The 15,641-nt window shown below is 43.3% G+C and overlaps 1 protein-coding gene across 2 annotated transcripts in view; it reads right to left on the reverse strand.

Moving 5' to 3' along the window:
* Positions 1-2,577: 2,577 nt before the first annotated feature.
* FOSL2 (FOS like 2, AP-1 transcription factor subunit) overlaps positions 2,578-15,641 on the reverse strand; it is a 34,593-nt gene continuing 21,529 nt past the window's right edge. Inside the window, exons 3-4 of one of the 2 annotated variants that reach the window (XM_031951329.1) lie at positions 12,137-12,244; positions 2,578-8,112 (exon numbers count right to left, since the gene is read on the reverse strand). In XM_031951329.1, the coding sequence (XP_031807189.1) occupies positions 7,597-8,112; positions 12,137-12,244 (624 nt within the window). In that variant the 3' untranslated portion in view covers positions 2,578-7,596. The remainder of the gene's footprint in view (positions 8,113-12,136; positions 12,245-15,641) is intronic. The other variant, XM_031951327.1, reaches the window with a different exon arrangement.

The raw sequence follows: 15,641 nt of genomic DNA on the forward strand, positions 1-15,641 counted from the left end.
TTGTTGTTTTTGGTCTGTTTTTACTGTGATTGCATCAGTGATGAGGGGGGCTTTTTAGAAACTTTTCTTTAGCAAGCTACAGTGTAGCTTTTAGCAAGATTATAATGTAATCTCTTTGCCTCATAAACAAAGTAAATATCTCTCTTAAAAATAGTTATGGGATAGTACTCATCCCACTGAAATTAGAAAGCTCTTCAATTCAAATCCTTCTGCTAACCCTCTGAGAACCTCAGTTAGCTTTCTAGGATTTATCTATTAAGTCCTAGATTTGGTTAGGGTGCTGCATTCATATTTGTTTATTCTTCCCCTCCCTTGCCTAGGTTCAAATCCTTCTGCTAACCTTCTGAGAACCTCAGATAGTTCTCTAGGATTTATTTATTAAGTCCTAGATTTGCTTAGGGTGGTGCATTCACATTTGTATATTCTTCCCCTCCCTGCTTTAAGCCTCCTTTCTTTCTGACCACAGTCTAGTAAGAGCCTTCTTATCAGTTTCCCCACCTTCTATATCTCTCCACTCCAATGCACTTTCCACATGGATACAGGCTTAATCTTCCTCATACACAAGTCTCATCATATCACTTCCTTGCTCATAAAATTTCAATGGTTTCTCCTTTCCTACCTGACTTCCGCTTACCTGTTCAACTTTATCCTCTCCTTCTTCCTTGTCTTTTCCTGCCAAAGTGAACCATTCATAATCCAGCTCATACTTTTCTCCTCCACTCCCTTGCTGTTCCCTCCTCCTAAATGACCTTCCCCCTCCCCATGAGCCCACCTCAAATGCCTCTTTCTCCATGTAACTTTCCCAAATCACCCCATCCAGAAGAATCTCCTTTCCATACCAAAGATTAAATCACTTTGTTTGCACTACTGTGGCATTTATATGTTCTATCTTGCATCACTATTACTGGTAGTAGTATCTTATCTCTTCTCCATGAATTTAAGGTCTTTAGGAACCAGGCCTGTGTTTACGTGCTTTTGCATTCCCCTCAGTCTCTAATATAAGACCTTCCTCCTAGCAGCAACTTAATAAACATCTTCATGCCTATATAAATATAAGTATTTGATGGTGTGCTCTAGGTATATCCCAACAATAAGAACTGCCTCTTCTGAGAAAGCCCTACACTTAGATCCAAAGATCTTTTCAAAATGAATGCAAGTCACTCAACCCCATTGCCCCACCACCAAAAAAATTAGTGAGTGTGGAGAGGGGAGGGGGGATTCCTAAACACTGAAAAAAATGTGGGGAGGGAGAGAGTCAGCAGGATAGCAGGAGGTATAATTTGAGAAGGCCCTTCAGGTCCCAAACATCTTCCCTTACATTTCACAATCAGTTTCATTTCTTTGCTTTTTGAAACACGTACATGCACACACACACACACACCCCCCTAAACTTAAACTTAGCCTATGTTCATAGTTTTGCTAATGGCAGACCCTGTAAAGTACCCCAACTCAGACAGTCCCCCCACACATACCATGCTCTCCCTCACCTGCAACTATTATAATCCCTGGTTTCCTCCAAGGGACAGCTCATGGACCACCTCTTATAAGAAGTCTTTTCTAATCCTACCCTATCTAGTTGTTAGTACTTCCTCCTTTTTTTCCTTTCCTTTTTTTTTTTTTTTTTTTTTTTTTTTTTTTTGCTAAAACAATTGGGATTAAGTGACCTGCTCAGGGTCACACAGCCAGGAAGTGTCTGAGGCCAAATTAGAACTCAGGTTCTCCTGATTTCAGGGCTTAGCTACTCCTACTTTTAAATGATTTTCTATATATCTTACATCTATTTATTTGTTCAGATGTTGTTTCCTTCTCAGTAGAATGGAAGCCCTTTGAGGGTAAGAACTATTGGGGTTTTTGTTTTCCTCTTCTTTAGGGCTAGTATAATGTCCAGCACATGGCAGATACTAAATAAATGTTTACTGAATTGAATTGCTGAATTCTTGCTGTCCAGTTACTAGTCCATCTTTGGGTAAAGATAGACAACTTTACCATAGAGAAAGGATGTATAAAATAAAACAAAACAAAAAACTCTACAGGCAATTCCAATGGCATGAGGAAGGATGGAAAAGAAAAAAAAAACCCAACATCAAGCTCTTCAATCTTAATTAATTTTATTCTACAAAATGCTACTCAGTTTAAATTGAAAAAGCAAAAAACAAAACAAAAAACCCAAAAAACTTTTCAATATGTTCTTTCTTCCATAGCAGCAAGCTTTTTCTAACAAGCTTTCTCTTAATTTTTTTTTGTTTAGTGCAAATACTGTAGGTTTGTATTACAGTAAAATAACAAAACAAAAACCATACACTGCCAGAGATGCTTCAGGGGCTGAGCTAGGTCCTGATCTTCCCACTTACACAAAAGGCAGCCCTAGGCTCTGCCTTGGGCCTCATCTCAGGCAAAAAAAAAAAAAAAAAAAAAAATCACTATCAATTTAAGAAGGAAGCAAAAAATAAAAAAATAAAACCCCAAACTGATGCTCAAGAAATAGTTCAATTTCCATAGATCTGTAATAATCTTCTTTGACTTGTTTTGCCTTTCATAGTCTTAAAAGCAGGCTTCAACGTCCATCAATGACATATCTCTAATACACAATGATTTATTACTCTGAACATATATCAAAATATATACAATTTCTTTCTCCTCCCCCTGCCAAAAAAAGACACCCTGATACCTATTCTCTATACACAGACGAGTATTTTCTTTTTCACTATTAATTACCCACAAACTAGAATAAATGGAATTGGCTTTTAATCACACAGGGAGAGAAAACAATTTCTAGGGAACAGGGCTCTGCTGGACTTCTTCCTGACCTCTGCCCCAAAAGGAATGACCATCCATTTTTAGACACAAAAACCTCTTTGTACATTTTATACAAACACAAGTCACAAACCATTTTAGAAGGAAAAAAAAGTATCATCAGCCTTAAAAAAAATCTTAACAAAACAAAAACAAAAAACCCAGAACTGAGTATTTTAATGCTTTCTTTTTATAGTCAGGTTTAGAATAACACAAAGAAAATGTAAACATTTTAATAAATAATGAAATAAATGTAGATTTCATTCTCCCTCCATCCCCCAATGTTTGACCCAAGACTTTAGGATCCTGCTGTTGATAGCATGCTAGGGGATTTGGGAAATAAAAACACACAAAATAGCCTCTTTTTTAATTTTTAGGGGGGGAAAGGAGCATGGGAAGTTATTGTTAGTGGTAGTTAGATTGGGTTTTATTTGTTGGAACAGTCGCGCTCTCTCTCTCTCTCTCTCTCTCTCTCTCTCTCTCTCTCTCTCTCACACACACACACACACACACACACACACACACACACACACACCTGCCAATAAGATTTTGGCTTTTAAAAGAGAACTAAACAAACAAATGATGAAGGCTTCAGACAGGTTTGGTTAAGCATGGAAGATAAAATCAGCCACAAACCGTCTTGCCCTGAATTTACTACATGTCCTAGACTATTCCAAGCTAGTCTTGGACTGTACCCCCAAAGTAAAGGTGCTAAGAGAAGGAGAAGCAACAATATTATCATTTCATAGATTTAGAGCTTGAAGGGACCTCAGAGACCAGTTATCCTATTGTTTTACAAATTAGGAAACTGAGGCCCAAAGAAGTTATGACTTGTCCAAAGTTCACAAAGGTAATAATCATGACTGACTTCAAAGCCACTGTTCTTTCCAGGAGATAAAGCAAAGTAGAGGGATGAAAATTGTCAACTTCAAGAGAAGTAAGCAGAGAAGAAAGGAGAAACAAGGGAAAGGAAGAAGAGGAAGAAAATCAGAGGATCAGAGATTTGGGGCTATGAAGGATCAGAGAGGTCATCTACTTCAAACCTCTCATCAACAGAATGTGGAAGAAGGATGGGAGGGGAGAAAAGGGAGTAAAAGGGGGAAGACAAAGACAGCAGGTACTATAATGATAACCTTTTCATTTCTAACAAACTGATTGACCATTACTATGGAACACTAGCAGGGCACTATACTATTCCCCCAAATCTAATCTCAGAAAGAGAAAGTAAAAGGAGGAAACAGGCAATCCTGAAGGGTTCTAGTTCGGGTGGTGGTGGTGGTGGGGGGGGATATTAGCCAGGGGTAAAATCCAGGAGACCTTAGCAGCACTGACTGCTCTTCAAGAAGAGGAGAAGAATTCTTTTATCTCTCCAGCCCACACGCTATGGGGAAGACTGCAGCCCAAGGAGGGGCAAAGCCTCCATGGAGGCAGAAAAGAGAAATAAGCCTTTGTTTTTCAGAGAATGACTCAAGACCGTGGACCAGAATGGATGTGCACAGCCCTCCAGGCAGGCAAAAGAAAATGTTTATTTTTTCCCTAAAAAAACAAAAACCAATCTTCTTTTCTTGGAACTGACCCTGGCAATTTCCTAAGCTTCACCTAGATCCTCCCTCCCTTCCCTGTCCGTTGCCCTCCTCAGTTCAGCCAGAGAATAGTTTGTTCTCAGAGAGGTCAGCCAGGCAGCAGAAAGGACTGGGCGTTCCAGATCCTGGCCAAAATGTGGCTCGGCCTTTTCAGAAAGCTGCTCCCAGCCCAGTCTGACTCCAGTCTGAAGAGCTGTCTCATTGACCCCAATACCCTGGGAAGCCACGAAGTCCCTGTCCCAACCAACTCAACACGCTTTACTAGGAGTCAGCTGTCCTGGAACTAAATCCTACTTGGAGAAATATGTGTATGTTTGTGTGTTAGCTGCATCAATCTCTCTGACTGTTCCCCTGGAAGGAAGTGGTCAGAAAACTGAAGATATTAATCATCACTTAGGTGCAAATTTCATCTTCCTTGAATAAAACCATTATCTTTATGAGAGCTCCCACAGAAGAGCAGGTCCTGAGTGGAGAAGGTCTCAAGAGATAAGGCCTTCTGCAGATGTTATATGGGTCACCTCGCTTTGGCTCACAAATGGTCCCAAAGTCAACATGGCTTTCTGTTCAACTCAACAAACATCCCTGAAGGCGAGGACTGCAATTTTTGTCTTTGTATCTCCAGGACTTAATAGTGCCTGGGACACAGTAGGTACTTAATAAATGTGTGTTGCCTGATTGATCTAAATGTGAAGAAAGTAAGCTCCTCCAGTCAGGGACCCTTTTTGCTTCTGCTTTTGTATCTCCAGAGCCTAGTGAGTTTTCTGGCACACAGTAGGTATTTAATAGATGCTTGTTGAATGAATAAATGAAGCCTCAAGATTCATGCCTATTCATTGTCCAGGGTAGCCTCCTTGGAAGAGACTTTGATCAACCTTCAAGTCAGTTCTGAGCAAAGAAAGGAAGTAAAGGAGATCTTTTAAGACCAGGAAAAAAGCAGCTTCTTTTAATATATATATGTATATGCATATAAAAGCAAAGGGCTCCGACTTGGATTCCAATGCAACTAGAGATGATTAACCCTTTAAAAGGAAAGCATACCTCATTCACTTTCCACCACCTCATGCTGGGTCTCACTGACTCAGGAAACCTTTGCTTAACAGGAAGTCAGAAACCCCAAAACATTCATGTTCACTTAGGGGCTCACCTTCCCAGAGCCTCCTGAGGCACCAGGAAGGAGTTTCCAACAGGGCCAGGGAATGTGGAAATGAAACTGGTTTTTAAATCATTTTGCACTGGAGTGTTTTGTTTCAAGAAAAATGTGCATTTCAATGAGATCCCATCATCCCCATAATCTAAGTTTTCTCAACATCTTCAGTGGCAATCACACACACTGCCCCAGATGGAAAGGATCACTAAAAAGGAGCTATGGCAAATTCCTAGGTGACCAATGGGTGTTGGCTGCTCAATCTGTATTAGAGATAGCCACAGGAAGTGAGCTGGGTGAGACAATGAAGCAGTTTAATGTCTCCTTGCCCACTCCAGCGCCTAATTTAGAAAACTTGCCCCTACTGGATTTGATTTAAATAAATGTTTAAAAAACACCACCTGGTCTTTGGAACCTAATTGCCAGCAAGTGGATCTCCTTCGAAGGAATGTCTTAGTGGGAATGGATTTAAACCAAAGAAAAACCTGCCAAGGTGGCCGGATTAATTAGTTACTAGTCAGGAGGATCAATAAGAACCAATAAGTCAATGAACCCAAAAGAGAGTCTCCTACCTGATCCTAGGACCAGAGGCTTTAGTTAGAGGAATGAAGGAAAGGGGGGAGGGGTCAGATAGAAGCTGTATTCTCAACGGGGGACTCTTCCTACACGTCAAACGAGGCTCCCCGCTCTCCAACAGCAGCCGGAGGAGGAATTAGCAGTCAGGGGACTGGCCCCAGCTCAGTGACCCCCTACATGCGCTCATCACCGCACTGGCAGAGCCAGAAGGGAAGGTTGGGGAGAAGGGAGGCTAAAGTGGAAAAGCTCTCTCTGGGCCAGGTAGCAAAGCGCCCGAGGGGACAGGAGCTGCGGTCGGAGACAAGTAAGGGCAGAAGGGCTGAGATTGGTCTGCCCGAGCTGCAAACAGCCATTCCCGCAGCTCCCTCCCTCTCCCCCACCCCTCCCCATTCCCTTTTTATCCCGGGCCAAGGCTTGAGCTCCGTGTCTGCCCTCGGTGTGGGGAGGGGCCGCCCCGGCAGGGATGGGGAGAGTTGGCCCACGCTCATTAAAGCTCCGTGGGTGGCGTCACTCTGAGCGTCTGTAGGGGGAGGGTGGAGCCTGCAGAGGGCTGCCTCGATTCCCAGGGGGGGCAAGCAGGAGGGAGAAGGGTCCCCGGCCCGAGTGGAGAGGCAGTAATTATGGGAGACGCCCTGTTCGAGGCAGCAGCGGAGAGGGGGAAGCCGGGGCTGGCAACCTCCCGGCTTTGTTGGCGCTATTCCTGGGCTGGTAATTAAGCATTTTGCAAAGCCAGCTCTGACTGCACGCACACGGGGGCTGGGCTCCCATCTCCTGCCTCCGCGAGCACCTTCTTCCAGCAGCTGCATCTCCCAGCTCTGCGGGAGGGTGGGAAAGGCCAGGGGGCTGACTGTCGCAGACCCCGGGAGGCAGGGGCGGGCGAGTCTCTGGGGGAGCTTTCGGTGGCCTGTTTCCTGGCCCAGTATCCCAAGCCACACACTTCAGACTCGAGGAAAATCATTTACTCACAGCCCTACCTCCAGAAACAAATAAAGATCTTTAAGGGAGTCTTAAGTGCTGAGACCACCCTCGTGAAATGTCCTGGAAGGGTAAGGAATAAAAAGGGAGAGAAACGGATATAAGGGGAGTAAAGCTCAACAGGAATGGTTTGAGTGGGAGGGAGGGCACCAAATGTGCCCCAAAGGGGAAAGGAAGTCAAGGAAAGAAACCATCACTCCAAGATACAATATCAGAAGAAAGGGAAAGCAATGTCCAGACCAACTTCAGGGAGAGATGCGAGTCCACAAAACAGAGTCCTCCCAAGTTTTGAAGGTAACAGGAACGGCCTGTGGGATTAAGGAGGGAGTTCCCACTTGATCCACAGGTCTGCCCTGAGCTCCACCGTCCTCCTCATGGCCAGAGTCCCCTTCATTCTCCCCAGAGCCAAGCTCTCCTGTAGTGTCCCTCTGTCTGCTGTCACTCATTGCCAGTGTGCTGGTCCCTAGGAAGGAGACAGTGGAGAAGATGGAGGGCGGCTTCCCTTCATGCCCCTCCAGAGCTGGGTTACAAAGCCAGGAGAGTGGGAGAGTTCAAGGAATCTGAAGACTGGTCTCCACTGCTGCTACTTCTCCGGTGGGCCTTGGAGCAGGACTCAGAAGGGGATGCAGGGGACTCCTGCTCCAGCACGTTGGGGTAGGTAAAGACCAAGTTGGAGGTGCCCGGGGTGATGGCTGGAGTGGAGTTCACCACAATAGGGGTGTTGAGGGGCTCCTCCCCATAAAAGCCCCCAGCAATGTTGATGGGCTTAATGACTGACCGCTGGGCCTTGTCCAGGGCTGAAGAAGAGGAGGATGGGATCTCTTCTTCCAAGGGCTCTTGTTTCACCACCACAGTACCTACCCCGCCGCCGGGGCGCATGGACTGCAGGCTGTGGGACGGTGGGGTCCGACGCTCTTCGGGGCTGATTTTACACACAGGCCCATGGGCCACCAGCATAAACTCTAATTTCTCCTTCTCTTTCTGCAGCTCAGCTATCTCCTTCTGCAACCCCGACTTTTCTTCCTCTAGCTCTTCTGTTTCCTGTTGAGAGAAGACAAATTAAGTGAAATCAGAAGAAGGAACCCCCATTTTGCCTTCTATGCTCTTTATATAAATGTACCGCAGGACTAAAAGAGAGAGCTGAAAAGGAATCTCAGAGGTCATTTGGCTTAATCTTTTCATTTTACAGATGAGAAGACTGAGGCCCACGGTCACATGAGTATCAAGAATCAGGACTGAAATTCAGGCCCCTGATTCCAGAAGACTGCCATATAATGCCTCAAATCCAGGCTCAGGAGTGACCACCAACCATTTTTGGAGAGACACACAACTGGGAAGTGTTGTGTGCTAGTAGTATCTACTATATGCGATTATTATCTCATTTGATCCTCACAACAACCCTGAGAGGTAGGCACTATTATTATTAATTTCCACTTTTACAGTTGAGGAAACTGAGGCAAACGAGTTAAATGACTTGCCCAAGGTCTCTCAGCTAGGAAGTATCTGAGGCTGGTTTTAAACTCAGGTCCTCCTAACTCCAAGGCCAGTGCTCTATCCACTGTGCCATCTACCTGCTCTACCACTAATAATTTCTCTGGATCCAGATGTAAAATCTATCAAACGTGGATACAAAAAAGTTGGAAGAAACCCCATGAAGACATCTAATTTAACCTGGACCTGAACAAGACAGACCACATACTACTGGTTCTACCTTCCTTTTCCATCTTTGTCTCATAACATTCCCCCTGTGTCCTAAGACAAAGTCCACTGCTCTCTAGGCATCCTAACACACTATTCCTGATGCCCAAAATGTCTTGCTCTCCCCTCTTTCCCTATTGAATTCTTACTCATCCTTTAAACTACAATTCAAATGCACTTCCTCCATGGAGGTTACCCTGCTCTCCCCATGGGTAATGACATCCTCCCAAGACCTTATATAGCATGTTGTTTGCAACCTTCAAATGAACTCGTCATGTCAGTATTCCAATTTTCTGCATTTGTACTTAACAAAGCTAATATTCTACTAGATTATAAATTCCCATCATAAAGAATTAGGCTAGATAATCTTTATGTTCTTCTGTGTTCTACCTCTGTTATCCTTTATTTTATGATCCTATGTTTCATCTAAGCTTAGTTTCTCTCTCAGGGCCTAGCCCACAGTAAGTACTTAATTAAAGTCCTTTGGTTGAATGAACAAACACATAAATGAATAACAGTACCCCAGCTCACCACCTTGGACCCAAAGTTAAGAATTCTAAAACACTTGGAAGATAAGATACTTCTGGTCTCCATAGTCGGATCCAGGTTAGCACACAACATGCAGAAAAGCGTATTTGGAAAATGCTGTCTCCTAGAATAGTCACTGAGTATTCATTGCCCATATGTGGGGATGCTGAGTGAGATCATAGAATCATGTCTTAGATATGGAAGGAGCCTCATAGGACCCCCAATCCCATCTTCTCATGTTTTTGATGAGGAAACTGAGGGTGATCAATTTTCCCAAGATAATACCAGCAATATATGTCACAGTGTCCCATGTGCATCGCAAGCTCAGCATATTTAAAATGAGAACTGAAAATGCAGAATCTCTTGGAAATCTCCCCTTTTCCTTCTATGCTCCATTCCTCCCTCCCAACTGCTATCCTCAAACCCAAATTTGCTTTTTCTTTCAGGCAGCTGATACTTAAAAACCAATGTATCCAAAACAGAACTCATCTTCTAGAATCAGTAATATGTACATGAGTTGTCTTAGCTAGGCAGCGCAGCGGATAGAGTGCTGAGCCTGGAGTCAGGAAGACCGAGTTCAAAGTCAGCCTTAGACACTTGCTAGCTGAGAGACTGTGGGCAAGTCACTTAACCTGTTTGCCTCAGTTTCCTCAACTGTAAAATGGAAATAATGTCTACCTCTCAGGGTTGTTGTGAGGATCAAATGAGATAATATTTGCAAGGCATTTAACAAGTGCCTGGCATATAGTAGGTACTATATGAATACTTATAACTTTCCTTTCTCTTCATTTCTTCTCCAATTCTACCAAAATAGAGCTCAAGATTTAGGGGGTGAACTTTTGTTCTTCACTTTTTAAAGTAGATCATATAACCAGATAAAGGTATACTGGGAGATTTCTGAGGGAGTAAATATCAATCTACTCTTCTCTCTACATGCTGCCCCCCACCCCTCCTACCCAATGCAATCTCATATTTAAGGAAGAGTAGTAGACAAGAGTCACAAAGCAGGGCGTGAAGGAAAGTTACAGGAGAAAAGAAAAGTTTCCATCTCCCTCAAGAGCTTGACAAGCGTCATGGGCTTATAAGAGGTTTCCTGTGGAGGATGTGGCCGAGGGAACTGTGAGGGGAAGGGAGGAGCGAGGCGTTATGGCCTTAAAGAAAAACGTGGGGACTTTGTAAAGGTTTAGTCTAGGCTTTGGAGGGACAGGATTTTCTAAGGATCAGGAGATTATAAACTTTTTGAGGGCAGAAACTGTTTTGTTTTGGTCTTTGCAGCCTCAGTCCCTAGCAGGTGTTTAATTAATATTTGTCAAATTGAAGCAAGGAGGACTCAGGAGTCAGAGACACCAGGGTTTAAATCCCACTTTTGCTAATTACTACCTTGACCTTTGGGCAAGTGGCTAATCTCTCTGGCCCTCAGTCTTCTTATATGTAAAACCATGAGGAAATTGGCCTAGAGGAGCCTAAGGTCTACATCTATGCTTTTATGAATTCAATGAATTAGGTTTGGGGAAAGACAAAGTGGAAAATTTTCAAACACCAATAAAAACACTGTCTAGATACCAAGATAAAGACTAATCACTTCTGCTTCCCATGTGACCTTGGGCAAACCATATAACTTCCTGTGGGCCTCAGTTTCCTCATCTATCAAATTGGGGTTTACACTCAATGACTTTTGAATCTTCAAGCTCTGGAGCATCGATCAAATGATCCTAAATTATGTTTTCATCCTTATCTCTTCACTTTTTCCACCCCTCCCCATCTTTTTTATCCATTTCTGTGGATCTATTATCATGGATTTGCCCAATCACTTAAGAGTTTGAAGAAAAAAAGTATCCTCATGCAATCTCTGACAATATCCCCACTGTCTAGTCTTGTAAATTCAACACTACAGAATTCACTTGGAAAACAGTCATTATTGAAAGGCCCCAAGGACTCCAGGAAGAGACCGGGTATTATGGGAGGAAGATGAAATCCTAGATCTGGACTCTGGACATGGATTTACAGTCTGATCCTCCCACTTCTTACCTCTGTAATTCTGAACAAGTGCTTCCACTCTCTGTATCTAGGCTTTCTTATCTATGAAATGAGGGGATTGAACTCCAGGAACTGCCTGGTCCCTTCCTTTGTTTCCTGGCAAACTAAAAGAGAATTGTTCATGTAGAAGGTGGTGTCTCTCATACCAAAAGAGATGGACCCAAGATGCACTCTCCTCCCCATAGACATTTTGGAACGAGGCTAGAAGGATTTGGACCCAATGCAGATCTTTTGTTCTCTCTACTTAGGGGGATGAGTTAGAGATTCTTTAGCTAGGATGATGCTGAGACTGGTCAGATCAAGGGTCAGGGAGGGAAAGGTCACGGACATCCAAGAGCTTGGGGTGATTAAGGAGCCAGAGAGAGTGACTCACAAGGTCAGAATGGAAGAGCCAAGACCACAGAGAAAGGCTCATTTGACATGGTGTGTGGTGAGGTTAGGAAGTTCATGCCAGCAAAGGACATGAAGAATATAAGGTGCACAGTCATAGAATATGACTCATCTTTGTCAAAAATGGAACCCAGGCTATGGAGTTCAGGGAAAATATCTTTTTAAAGCTAGAGCTCTAAGAGACAGGTAGTCCCTAATGCCTGCGGTGTTTAAAAATGGAGGGGCTGAGTCCTGGAGAGCGGGCTGACTGTGGCAGACCAGGCTTACACTGGCTCTTGAAGGCCAGAAGTTTTCATATTAGGGCAGGTCCCTGCCAGCACCTGCTTTTAGGATTGAGGGATTCCAGAGGCTAGAGAGGGCACGGTGTCAGAGCAAAGCCCGGAGCCCTTCAGCCCAAGCCATAGTTTCTTACCGCTTGCAGCTTCTCAGTCAGCTCCCGGCGACGGTTGCGGCATTTGGCTGCAGCAAGCTTGTTCCGCTCTCTCCGAATTCTTCGCTTCTCCTCTTCTTCAGGAGATAGCTGGATACGTGGACAGAAAGGAGAGGAGAAAATAGACAAGAGACAAACAGTAAGAATTGAGCCAATCTTTAGATTGCTTTTTTCAGAAGGCAACATTTTAAACCAGCTCAGATACAATTTGGGGATGAGATAGAAGTTGTGTAGGAAGGAAGCTAGTCTGGGGTACAGAAAGGAGAGAGATCTCACTTGAGATGTGGTTCAAGCCTCTTTCATAGTTAGGAGTGAGTGGCTCAGTGAGCAAAAACACACGAAGAAGGAGATATCCAATACTGACAAAGAGATCGGGGTCTGTTCTCTCTGAGGCACTCTGAGGTCTCTCTGGGACTTGCCAGACGTGGCAAGATGACATATTTTGTCATGTCAGCCCCTGATTCTTTGCCAAGAACAAAGAGTAAAAGCTGGGAATGCACACTGGAAAGATTTCCACTCCTTGCCTGGCCTGACCCCACCTATATAAAGCAGCTTCTTCCAAACTCTAACTAATTATCCCTCCCAGCACCTATGTCATCCCTGGATTCATTATCCCCATTTGGCAGATGAGGAACCCAGCCCTGGAGCTCCTGGAGAAGCAAGAACAACAGGAGTCTCTCCCAGTTCCAGTAGGGTCCAGGACTATGTATTGGGACAGTCAGAAGGGATCTTGTGACGCTTCCAACATTTAAATCTTCCTTAGACCCTCACCTGAGTAGATCTGTCACTGGCACTGGAAGGAAGTCCTGGAAATGAATGACCCAATTCCAATGAAACTATGTGGAAGAGTGGGGAAAGAGCTTTGGGTTTGGAATCACTCAGAGGCAATGGGCACTAGATCTATGATTCAATTACTGCACACAGATTAATGTTCCCAGAGCATTGAGGTGATGAAGTGGATAGAGCAACAGGCTGGCAAATCTAACCTCAGACACTTACTAGCTGTAAGATTCTGGGCATGTCACTCAATTTGGCTTGCCTCAGTTTCCTCATCTGTGAAATGAGCTAGAGAAGGAAATGACCAACCACTTCAGTCTCTTTGCCAAAAAAAAAACAAAAAACCCGCCAATGTGATTATAAAGAGTTGGACATGACTAAACAACAAATTTTCATTAACATAATAATAATAATAATGGTAATACTAATAATAGCTGACATTTATATACTTCTTTAAAGATGACAAACTGCTTTGCATGTATTATCTTAATCAACAAATACTCACTGAGTAAAATGCTCTGCTAAGGTGCCAGGCCCTGTTGGGGATATTACTTTCAAGGAATATTGCCACAACTCAGTGATTTCTAAGGGGAAAGCCTGAATCATCTCTACTGGGCACTGGATGTGTGAGGCTGCTGCCCACCCCTAGGAAGCAGCTGGAGTCAAAGGATGTAGGATAGCATCCATTCTGACAGCCATCCCATTGACTTCTTAGACAGCTAATGTATCATCCTTCCACTTTCCAAAAAGAAGTGGGTGGACCACAGAAGCAGAATCATGTATATGCTGTCAGACACTCAAACTGTTTTTCTTCATTATGGCAAAAGGTTTGATGGGAGAAGGGAAGAGGAGCATTTATAGAAATGACTGTGATCTAAACATAACAGCATTCAATACCTCTTTTGTTGTTGATTTTATCAAGAATATAAGCTCCTTGTGTACAGGGAATTGGTTTTGACTTTGTATTCTCAGAATGTACCCAGTACAGTGTTTTGCATATATTTGTTTCTTCATAAATGTCTGTTGATTGAGTGACCTTGCTAAATGGAACATCTGGCTTAAGGCTCAATTCCCAGATAGTTAAGGAGAATAAAAATAGAAAAAGCTGTGTCCCCATAACTGTCTGGATTCTTCATTTCAAGGTCCTCTTCAACAAGATCAACCAATGCATCAAAGAACCTAGCCAACTAACTAAACCTGATGATCCCATACAACAAATTCAATTTAGCAGACATTTAATGAGCTTTTGCTATGTGCCAAGCACTGCAGCAGGCACTGAAGAATGAAAGATAATTTTGCTTCTCTTCACCAGAAGCTTACATTCTACTGCTCAGCCTATGACCCATGTGTATGATCTTAAATTCCTCACTCAGGTGGAGACCCTCAAAAACCCAGCCCTGATGGTACTAGACTGCATCCCCCTTTAAGAAAAAATGTGAAGTCACTACCTGCACATAAAGGCACTCTGAGGGTACAGAGGAAGGTGAAGAAAGAGTGAAACACACAGTGTGAGGAGGAGAGAAGAGACTACTAATGTCCCCCAGAAGCACCTAGGATCCCTTGTCCACTGACGCCTCCTCAGATGTGGGGATGCTTTCTGATTTGACTCTCTGGTTCTCTACCTACAGGGGCAGCAGATCATGTGATGGGTAGGGCACCAGGCCTGGAGTCAGGATACCTAAGTTCAAATCCAATCTCAGATCTTTACTGGCTACATGACCTGGCAAGGCACTTAAACTTGTTTGCCTCAGTTTTCTCATTTGTAAAATGAGCTGGAGAAGGAAATAACAAACTACTCCAGTATCTTTGCCAAGAAAACACCAAATGGGATCACCAAGAGTCAGACATGATTGAAATAAATGAACAATAACAACAAACTTTGACTAAAAGTTTACTATGGCTAAGCTCTGCTCCAACTCCTACTCTTCACTTATACTTTTGCTTCTGTCAGAATAGCAAAAATTTTAAAGCAAAAAAATTCATCCCCTAGCAGACAATCCGATGATAGGCCTCTCCAAATAAACTTCCAATGTCTAACAAAAATGATGATAATAAAATAATAATAGTTATAATGTCTTACATACACCAGATCAGAGGTTCATAGATGTACATAGAAGGAACTTTAGTTTTCTAATCCAATCCTCCCCTTCTTTGTACAGATGAGAAGACTGAGACCCAGAGAAGCAAAGGAACCTGCTCACAGTCACTTAGCCAACAAGTCATAGGATATGAGTTCAAATCCTCTGACTTCCAAATCATACATCCAATGGAAAATGACTTTCCATTGTACCTCACTGCCTCCTCTGTGTATAGAGCACTTTAAAGTTTTCTATAAAGGGCTTCTCATGTGAGGTCACTCCAGCCCTATTAGGCAAGTCTTATTATCCCTATTTTATAGACAAAGGCACTGGGGCCAAGTTAAGTCAAATGACACAATCGGTGTAGAGCAAATCTTCAAACCAGGTCTAACTCCCAGTTGGGGCTTTTTCCCTACGTGGTACAACCATGTGGAATATTCCCCCAGCCATCATTCTTCTGGTCTCTCGGGTTCACAACCTCAGTGTTATTCTATAACCTGTTATCCTATATACCCAATCAGCTACCAGATCTTGTTGATTCTATCTTCACAAGATTTGTTCTTCTTCTCCCCTCTCTCAATGGATATAGCCACATCTTAATATAAGCCTTCATCACCTGGATCATTCTAACA

This window comes from Sarcophilus harrisii, chromosome 2, assembly GCF_902635505.1.
Source record: "Sarcophilus harrisii chromosome 2, mSarHar1.11, whole genome shotgun sequence".
Lineage (NCBI taxonomy): Eukaryota > Metazoa > Chordata > Mammalia > Dasyuromorphia > Dasyuridae > Sarcophilus > Sarcophilus harrisii.